We start from the raw sequence: 10,759 nt of genomic DNA, 5'->3' as shown, positions 1-10,759 counted from the left end.
CCTGATTCTCTATTGCTGTCTCACACTCCATTTCTCTATCTTTCATTCTCTCCTTTCTCTGACTGTTCTCTCACATACTGTATCTCCCAGATTCTTTCCCTCCCCCCAGTCTCACTTCCTCTCCCAGTCTCTCTCCTCAAGTCTCTCTCTCTCTCTCTCCCTCTGATTCTCTCCCAATCTCTCTTGTCACCTCTCCCTCTCTCCCATGGTTTAATTTGTTACAAGTCTGACTGCTTTGCCATCCTGGGGTTTCACTCTGTGTACAGTTGTGAGTCTCTCAACTCCCTGGTTGCCTTGCAAGTTGCAGCTGTCAGTTCAAGGGGTCAGAAAGGAACAGCTGGGGATGGGATAGAGTGAACCAGACTTGGTGGGGGTGGGGAGCGGAATAATTCATAGATAAAGAGGAGATCCCAAACCCTGAGGAGTTGTAAAGGTGGAGTTGTAAAGGTGAAAGAACTGAAGTCAAACGGTGTTTCATGGTGATGGGATTTTCCATGAGGACTGAGGGTCTGAGTGAGGGGGGGGGAAGTAATGGTCTGAGTGAGCGAGAAGTGAGGGTCTGAACCTCAGTGGCTCCCACTGAATATAGGTTGAGAAATTAAAACAAGAGAGAAATAAATAGAGATAATAATGGAGAGAGATAAAAACAGAGACAGAAACAGCTAAAGGTAGATGCACAAATAGAGAGAGATGGAGTCAGTGAAAGGAGCTTTCTCAAGAGAGATAGACACCTGGAGATAGAGGGGGCAACACAGACAAGAGAGACTGAGGGAGGTGAAGAGCAAATTATTAGAGAGAGGGACAGAGGGAGCAAGAAATCCTGAGGCTGAGGGAGAAAGTAGAGAGAAGAGAATGTCAGGAGGATGTGGGAGAAAGTGCAGACTGAAATCAGAGACAGGGAGAAAAGGAGGAGACAGAGAGGAAGAGATAGAAAGATGGAGGGAAAAGACAGAGGAAGAGATAGAGGGAGGTGACAGGGAGAGGGAGAGGGGAGGGGAGGGGAGATTCAGGAATGGCGAGGGAGACGGAAAGATAAAGGGAGAAGAGAGTGGGAGGGAAAGGTATTGGGAGGAGAGAGAAAGAGAGGGAGGGAGAAGAGAGAGAGGGAGGGGGAGAGGGTGTGTGTGAGCGGACATTCTTGATCAAGTGACGGGGGCCGGCCGGTCTGGGGGAGGGGGAGTTATATAAAGCGGGAGGACAGGCTGCTCAGGGAGATGTAGGAGCCGGGGAGAGGAGAGCGCTATCCGGGAGTAGGGAGCCGGCTCCTCGGGACTGAGCCCGGGGCTGTCGGCAGCGCCTGAGCGAGCGAGGGACGGAGATGAGCGTGTTGCTGGCCGCCGGTGTGCTCCTGGCCCTGGGCTGGCTGCCCCGGGCAGCCGGTATGTACCAGGAGGGCTGGGGAGCGGGCAGGTCTCAGAGCGCAGAGCCCTCACTCCAACCCTGCCTCCTCCATTCTCACACTCCCATTCCCTCCCTCTCTCTCTCTCACACACTCCTCTTCCCTTTCTCCCTCCCCATGTGCTGCTTTCTTGTGCTACCCTCAGTAGGTGAACAGCTTGTTTCCACTGATCCCAGCCCCAGCTCAGTCACTGAAACCAATATGCCTGAGCAATGTGACCATGGAGACTTGGAACTCATCATGCCAAGGAGAGAGTGACCCCAGACTGACTGGGGCCAGGGGGAGAGTGTGACCCCAGACTGTCTGAGGCCAAGGGGGAGAGTGTAACCCCAGACTGTCTGAGGCCAAGGGAGAGAGTAACTGAGCCTGAGGATTAAACTGTCCCGTCTCCAGCAGGGATACAGGAGATTGATTGGGAGTAATATCAGATTGTAGAGTGTCCCTGGAGTTATGCAGATGTTGACAGCTGTGATCGGCACTGCTGTGTCTACCTCTGTGTACAAAACCTAACCTGCAGATTACTCCATTTCGAAGTAACTAAATGTGAATTGCACCATCTGAGTAGCACAAGGATTGTGTATCTAGATGAAGGAGTTTTGTCTCTCGTTATATCAAACTGCAGTGAAACAGGATTGAATTTTGCCATTGGAGTTGTTTGCTGTTGTGCTGTGGGGCAGTGATGATGCTGTACTTACTGCTGTCAGTAATTTGGATTCCCGTCTCTGTATGTTTCAGGGTTGGTGGATGTGCCAGGGGTGAGGAGGCACTGTGAGTCTGGTGCCTGTAATCCTCACCTGGGAAACCTGGCAGCAGCCAGGCTGCTCCAAACCAGCACAACCTGCGGAGTAAACAGTACTCAGCTCTTCTGCTCACACTTGGGAAGGGGCTGCTCAGAAGCCTTGACATGTGGGAAGTGCAGTGGGAGTTCTAGACGGCATTCCCACCCAGCGGTGGCGATGACCGATTCGTCATTCCAGCTCCCGCAGACCTGGTGGCAGTCCAGCCCGGGGAGTTACAGAGAGACCATCCAGCTGGATCTGGACACTTACTTCTACTTCACCCACCTCATCATGATCTTTAAATCTCCCAGACCCGCTGCCATGGTTCTGGAACGTTCCCAAGACTTCGGCTCCACCTGGAAACCCTACAAATATTTTGCCACAAACTGCAGTGAGACTTTTGGACTGCCCGATGACCTGAACCAGATCGGGGCAATTTGTACTTCCAGATATTCGAATCCATTCCCTTGTAACAGAGGAGAGGTAACTATTTTTACTCATATTGACTGGAATGGTGCTGACTTAGGCTATGAACGGCTATGGACCTGACTCCTTGTTGAGACATCCATATTTAAGATAGAAGCAGCTTGCATTTATGTAGTACCATTCACAAACTGAGGCCATCCCAAACTGCTCCTCTCTGTCCATGAAATACTTTCAAGATGCAATTACTGTTCAGCTGTACAGAGACGTTGCACCTTAGGTATTCAGTGCCCATTGCCACAAGCCACAGTGAAAGAAGTAACTTTTTTTTTTGTTGTTGTCAATTTTTGAGGGATTAGAAATTGGCCAGAACTCCCCTGTTCTCCATCAAAACGTCTACATTCAGCCATATAGCACCTCAGTTTCCCACTTCAGCCTGTCAGGAAGACAGCGCTGAGGGAATGCCGCAGTGTTGGAGGGTCAGTGCTGAGGAAGCACCACGGGGGTGGGGGGGAGGGGGGGGGGGTTGCGTCTGTGCTGAGGGAACACTGCAGTGTCAGGGTAGGGAGTCAGTGCTGAGGGAGTGCCACAGTGTTGGAGGGTCAGCGTTGAGGGAGTGTCGGGATAGGGGGTCAGTGCTGAGGGAGCACTGCAGTGTCGGTGGGGATCAACGATGATGGAGCACCGCAGTGTCAGTGGAGGTCAGTGCTGAGGGAGTGCCGCAGTGTTGGATAGTCAGTGCTGAGAGAGTGCCACTGTGTTTGGGAGTGGGTCAATGCTGAGGGAGTGCTGCAGTGTCCAGGGAGGGGGTCAGCGCTCGGAGTGCCACGGTGTTGGGGGTGGTTCAACCCTGATGGAGTGCACAGTGTCAGAGGGTCAGCGCTGAAGAGGCGCCACAGTGTTGAGGGGGCAGTGCTGAGGGAGTACCACACTGTTTAAAGGTGTCAGTTTCTGGTTAAAAGTACATTGATCCTTATACGTTTATTTCCCATTATTATCCCCCATTCCACATTAGGGGTGACCATTTGTCAGCTATAAGTGTGTTGGACTTGATATGTATGTTATTACTGAAGGTCACACTAGGGAAGGAGGGCAGACTTTAATATTAAAGTTTAATTACAAATTGACACAATCATTTTGGCAATTGTTACAAAGTAGCTCTCACACTATAACAACAATGATAATGTCTTAATCACTTCTTCCAACTCAGATGATGAATGCTGGTGAAGTGTGAGAGATATTGTTAATTTGGGGTTGAATGTACATTTGACAAATTGCTGTGAAGAAATTTGCTTATTCAAGCAGGAGAAAATATTGCCCTCCAGTTTCTTCACGACAAACAAAATAACTGCTGGCCACATATCAGGCATGTATGACATTTTCACCAACCACATTAAATTTTTACCCTCTGGTTCTCACTGTTTCACCAACCAGAACTGTTCTTCACACACAATTTTGATTGGATGTCATCACTTTGAGCTCATCTGTACATTGTAAAGACAACAGTCCCAGCTACTCCAAGTTATCTGCTGAAGCAAAATTCCCTCATCCCTGTAAACATTATTATAAGTCTAATCTGCAACCTGTCCAAAGTTTTTCACATCATTCTTAAAGTGTGGTGCGCAGGATTGGTTACAGTATTCCAGTTGAGGCTGACCTTATGTTTTCTACAGGCTCACCAAAGCTTCCTTAGTTTTGTATTTATGCCTGTGTTTATAAAGACTAGGATCCTGTGTGACTTTTTAAATCACTTTCACAACCTGCACTGCACGTAGAACCCTGGTCACTTTGTTGCGTACCTTCTTCAGAACCTAACTCTTTGGTTTGGATTGTGATTCCACAGTCTACACACCAAAACTAAATGCTTGGTACTTTTCTGTGTACTCACCTGCTGGTTGAAGGTAAATCAGTGTTTGAGTAGTGGGAAACATACTAGGAAGAGATACTGATGGTTCAGGAAAATAAGTATTGCAACAGAAAAAGAAAATGAGTGGGACTCCCAAATCCACAACCTTTTAGACATCAAGGCGCTTAAAGGCTAAGATGTGACAATAAAGGACAGATTCACAGTGCTCAAATCAAAACAGAAACTCAGCAGGTCTGACAGTGTCTGTGGAGAAAGAAACAGAATGAATGTTTCCAGTCCAGTAAGATTTCAGAGTTGCAGAAAGCCTAGTAGACTATAGAAATTACAGGGCTGAAAACAGAGTATGAGGTAAGTAAAAAGGCAGCATGAAAAAGACGTTGTCAGGCAAAAATCTAGAAACACCCCCCCCCCAACACAGACATACATATACACACACACAGATTTATTAATGCATAAGGAACTTGAGAATAAGCAAGTAAGGAGTAGGGCCTATCAAAAAGCAAAATAGTAGAGGTGGATAACATCATCATGGTCCTTATTAAATATTTTGCACCTCTCTTCACAAAAGAAGGAGATATTGTGGTTCATGAAGAGGAATATGAAATATTGAAACAGATAAACACACTTGAAGGAAGTAGTGTGGGGTTTAGCATCTTAGAGTGGATAACTCACCACTTCCTGATGAAATTTATCTCACGCTGTTAAGAGAAGCAACAGCAGAGGTTCTGATTAATCCCCGATGGCTACATGCGCACTGTTGGACGATCAGAGTGTAGGTGGGAGTGTCCTGTTGTTTCAAATGGGAGGGACAGTGATAGTCATCATTTAGGAGGGGACCAATAAGAAATCAGGTTTTATTGTCACGTGTGCTCAGGTAGAAAAATTAGAAAGTCGTCACTCCTGGCACCATTTTAGGTTCCAGGTACCTAGGGACAAAAGCTTTAGTACCAGTAGAATTACTTAAAAGTTTAACATTACAGTTCTTCTTTAATTGGCAAAATGCAAATACTGAAACCATTTTGGGGCCACCATTGAGAGAGATCGCCCTTCTTGATCTGTTAATGTTTAGATTTTCAGGAGTGGGGGGCAAAATGTGATATTTAGATTTTTTCCTTTGATGTCAAAGAAGGCAAAACCAAAGAGTGGATGGGGAAGTACTCCCCCCTTCCTACATTGGAAATCTCACCCTCATTGCTCACTGCTGCATGATCTCCAATTTGAGACAAAGCTTTCACAGGTAACTTAAATTCTATCTTCATTAGAAGCTGGGACCATAGCAATTACTGCCCAGAGTGTGCAGCTAAAATGTTTTAATGGATTAATCGAGGACAACATTGATTTGTTAAGAGAAGGTTATTCCTAACTAATATGATTGAATGATTTTTTTTTAGATCAAAAGCAGGAGTGATGAGGGATGTGTAGTTAATGTAATGTATATTACATTTAGCAAGGCTTTTGACAAAGTGCCATGTGAAAACCTGGCCAGAGAACAAATGTCTAGTGGACCAAAGGGTTCATTGACAGGAAACAAAGTAATCGGATGATTCTGTGACTGGAAGTCTGTTTGCAATGGGATTTCACGGAGATTAGTATTGGGCCTCTTGCTCTTTGTGGTATGTACCAATGATTTACAGTTAGATAGAGTCATACAGCTGTACAGCACAGAAACAGACCCTTTGGGTCCAACTTGTCCCTTCTGACCAGATATCCTAAATTAATCTAGTCCCATTTGTCAGCACTTGGCCCATATCCCTCTGAACCCTTCCTATTCATCTATCCATCCAGATGCCTTTTAAATGTTGTAATTATAACAGCCTCTATGACTTTTGGCTGGCAGTTCATTCCACACACACACACCACCCTCTGCATGAAAAAATTGCCCCTTCAGTTCCTTTTAAATCTTTCCCCTTTCACTTTAAACCTATGCCTTTTAGTTTTTGACTCCCACACCTGAAGAAAAAAAGCTTGGCTGTACACCCTTTCCATGCCCCTCTTGATTTTATAAACTTCTATAAGGCCATCCCTCAGCTTCCAACATTCCAAGGAAAATAGTCCCAGTCTAATCAGCCTCTCCCTATAGCTCAAACCCTCCAATCCTGACAACATCCTTGTAAGTCTTTTCTGAACCCTTTCAAGTTTCACAACATCCTTCCTATAGCAGGGAGACCAAAATTGCATGCAATATTCCAAAAGTGGCCTAACCAATGTCCTGTACAGCCACAACATGACCTCCCAACTCCTATATTCAATGCACTGACCAATAAAGGCAAGTGTACTGAACACCTCCACTGTCCTGTCTACTTGTGACTTCATTTTCGAGGAACTATGAATTTACAACACTCCCCAGGACCTTACTATTAACTGCATAAGCCCAGCCCTGATTTGCTTTTCCAAAATCCAGCATCTCACGTTTTTCTAGATTAAACTCCATCTGCCACTCCTTGGTCCATCTACTCCGATCCCGTTGTTCTCTGAGGTAACCTTCATCGCTGTCCACTACACTACCAATTTGATGTCAGCTGCAAATTTACCAACCATAGTTACTAAGTTCTTGTCCAAATCATTTATATCGATGGCAGAAAACAGTGAACCTCGCACCGATCCATGTGGCAATCCACTGTTCACAGGCCTCCAGACCAAAAAGCAACCCTCCACCATGATCCTTTGTCTCCATTTCAACCTATTATGTCTTCACTGGTTCTATTACCAAGTGCTAATCTCCTGCCTTTCCTCCACACCCCTGCACAACAGTTCTATCCCAATAACCGTCTAATGCCCTCTTGAATGCCTCAATTGAAGCTGCCTTCACCACATTTCCAGTAGGCACATTCCAAATGCTAACCATTCACTGTGTGAAAAAGTTTTTTTTCTCTCTACAGTATCCTTGCTTCGTTTGCACAGCAACATCATTGTTAAATTTGTTTGAGTTAATATAGATTTGACACAAGCAGAAGATGTAATTGTTCTGGATTTTCAAAAGGCCTTTATCCCATAATAGACAAATAAAATCAGAGATTGTGAAGCCAGGGGACACTTTGACAAATAGTTTAGTTTGAGATTTTGGTTGGCATGGATTGGTTAGACCAAAGGGTCTTTTTCTGTGCTGCATGAGTCTGTGGCAGGACAGAGATCTGAGAATGGAACTAAACAGGGGGTTTACTCTCAGTGACAGAAGGTAGGAAGTGGTGACACATAGGGGTCACTGCTGGGATGTCACTTTTCAGAGTCAAAAACAAAATTTCTCAATTTTCAGGTGACTGAGTAATGTTTCTGGCTCTTATCAGGATTGGTCTCTGGAGCGGCTAAGTGAATTGTTCCAATATTCCCTGCAGTTCACCAGAGTGAGAGGTGAAGGCAGTGAAACATGTATATACAATGAAGGGCTTGCCAGCATAGATGCTGGGACATTCTTTCCCCGAGTTTGGGGCTTCTAGGACAGGAGTGGTTAGGGTGCAGTTTTAGGAGAAGGTGTTGATAATCCCATATGCCTCATTCACTCGTCCTGTGACCAAAAATAATTGTGAACAATCTCCATCAGCTTAGCCTGCTCTCGGTCCTCCAGTTAGAATTGTTCTGAATGAGGGGTCAAAGTTATCTTTGTGAGTGGGGATGTCTATGTGTGGGAGGTGTCTCTACGATGGTAGTTTTCTCTTATTCACTCGTGTTCATGGGCATCACTGGCTGGCCGGCATTTACTGCCCATTCCTTGTTCCCTTTGAGAAGATGGTGGTGAGTTTCTTGAACTACTGAGTTCATGTGCTATAAGTAGACTCTCAATGGAGAGGGGATTCCAGGATTTGGAGCCAGCAACAGTGAAGGAATGGTGATATATTTCCAAGTCAGGATGGTAAGTGGCTTGGAGGGGAACTTGCATGTGGTGGCATTCCCATGTATTACTTGCCCTTGTCCTTCTAGATGGAAGTGGTCATGGATTTGGAAGGTGCTGTCTAAGGATCAGTGGCAAATTTCTGCAGTGCATCTTGTAGATAGTACACACTGCTGCTACTGAGGATCTGTGGTGGAGGGAGTGTATTTTTATGGATGTGATGCCAATCAAACAGGCTGTTTTGTCCTGGATGGTGTCAAGCTTCTTGAGTTGCTGGAGCTGCACTCAAACAGGCAATTGGGGAGTATTCGATCACACTCCTGAGTTTTACCTTGTTGACAGGCTGTGGGGAGTCAGGAGGTCAGTTACTCACTGCAGTATTCCTAGCCTCTAACCTGCTCTTACAGTTACACTATTTATGTGGTAAATCCAGTTGAGTTTCTGGTCAATGGTAATCCCCAAAATGTTGATATTGAGGAATTCTGGCTAATCCAAGATGGAGGACGGGAAAAATTTCTGGCTGTAACAGCTGCTCATTTTTGTTTTGAGGTATTTTAGGTGCTGGAGGTGATTTCCTCGAATTCCAGTAGCAGCAATTACTGTTTTAGATACTGTTGCATTATTTTGGAACTTCTGGAAAAAAAAAGTCAAAACAACAGCAGTTTTAAAAGGGAGAAGAACAGACAAAGGAAGCACATGGTGCGGTCAGTGCAGGAGAGAGAGAGAGAAACTGACACCAGAGTGAACCTGCACAGCACTATCTTTGCTGTTTGAATTCATGTATCGCTGGACATCAGAGTGCGTCTGGGAAAATTAATAAACAGTGAAATTTACAAATGATCTTTGAGGAGCTGTTTGGACAAAGTTCAGAATTGAATAAGTTAGTTGTTTTAAGTGGACTACAGAAAATCTGCAGTAGTGAGTAGAGTGGGTTTTTTCTTGATTATATGTTTTTTGAGATATGTCTTTTGATTAAACTTAAAATATAAGCCATAACTATTAATCTAACCTGGGCCAGTATTTTGTAGAGGAATAAGACGGTGTTATTTTCTGGGTCTGTAGATTGTGAAGGAGCAAAAATGGCCTTTAGTAGAGTGATCTGTGCTTCTTGTCAGATGTGGGACTTTAAAGAGAGTTTAAGGGTTACTGCAGATTATATCTGCCATAAATGCTGTTGATTGCGAATCTTATCAGATCGAATGGATCGGTTGGAGAGACAGTTAGAAGCAATGAGGAATTTGCAGCAGCAACAGTATGTCATGGATGGCCGTTATAGGAAGGGAGGAAAGTCTCAGATACTGTCACATAGATGGGTTAACTCCAGGAAAGGTTAGAGAGGTATGCACCTCGTGCAGGTGTGTTCTGTGGATATACCCATTTCAAACAGGTATGCTGTTTTGGAAAATGTAGGGGGTGATGGATTCTCAGGGGAACGTAGCACGAACAGCCAAGTTTCTGGTATTGAGACTGGCTCTAATGCAACGAGGGGTACGTCTGGTTCCAAGAGATCAATTGTGTTAGGGGATTCTCTAGTCCGAGGTACAGACAGATGTTTCTGTGGCCAGAAAAGAAAAATCAGAATGGTATGTTGTGTCCCGGGTGCCAGGATCAAGGATGTCTCAGAGAGGGTGCAGAATGTTCTCACGGGGGAGAGGGGCCATCAAGAGGTCATTGTCCACATTGGAACCAATGACATAGGAAGGGAAAAGGTTGAGATTCTAAAGGGAGATTACAGAGAGTTAGGCAGGAATTTAAAAAGGAGGTTCTCGAGAGTAATTACTCCCAGTGCTACGAGCTAGTGAGGGCAGGAATAGAAGGATAGAGCAGATGAATGCATGGCTGAGGAGCTGATGTATGGGAGAAGGATTCACATTTTTGGATCATTGGAATCTCTTTTGGGGTAGAAGTGACCTGTACAAGAAGGACAAATTGCACCTAAATTGGAAGGGGACTAATATACTGGCAGGGAAATTTGCTAGAACTGCTTGGGAGGATTTAAACAAGTAAGGTGGGGGGGGGGGGGGGTGGGGGATAGGACCCATGGAGATAGTGAGGAAAGAGATCAATCGGAGACTGGTACAGTTGAGGACAGAAGCGAGTCAAACAGGACAGGCAGGGACAAGGTAGGACTAATAAACTGCATTTATTTCAGGGAAGGCAGATGAACTCAGGGCATGGTTAGGAACATAGGACTGGGATATCATAGCAATTACAGAAACGTGACTCCGGGGTGGGCAGGACTGGCAGCTGAATGTTCCAGGATACAAATGCTACAGGAAGGATAGAAAGGGAGGCAAGACCGGAGGCGGAGTGGTGTTTTTGATAAGGGATAGCATTACAGCTGTGCTGAGGGAGGATATTCCCGGAAATACATCCAGGGAACTTACTTGGGTGGAACTGAGAAATAAGAAAGGGATGATCACCTTATTGGAATTGTATTATAGATCTCCTAATAGTCAGACGGA

General features: G+C 45.3%; 1 protein-coding gene across 1 annotated transcript in view; it reads left to right on the top strand.

The window, feature by feature from the left end:
• The first annotated feature begins 1,195 nt into the window (after positions 1–1,195).
• Positions 1,196–10,759, top strand: part of ntn4 (netrin 4) — a 53,211-nt gene continuing 43,647 nt past the window's right edge. Inside the window, exons 1-2 of the mRNA XM_072562388.1 lie at positions 1,196–1,379; positions 2,135–2,661. Of these exons, the coding sequence (XP_072418489.1) occupies positions 1,319–1,379; positions 2,135–2,661 (588 nt within the window). The 5' untranslated portion in view covers positions 1,196–1,318. The remainder of the gene's footprint in view (positions 1,380–2,134; positions 2,662–10,759) is intronic.

The sequence above is a fragment of the Chiloscyllium punctatum genome, chromosome 44, assembly GCF_047496795.1.
Source record: "Chiloscyllium punctatum isolate Juve2018m chromosome 44, sChiPun1.3, whole genome shotgun sequence".
In the NCBI taxonomy this organism is placed as follows: Eukaryota; Metazoa; Chordata; class Chondrichthyes; order Orectolobiformes; family Hemiscylliidae; genus Chiloscyllium; species Chiloscyllium punctatum.
The sequence above is the reverse complement of the archived record's forward strand: the minus strand, read 5'-3'. Positions and strand labels throughout refer to the sequence as shown.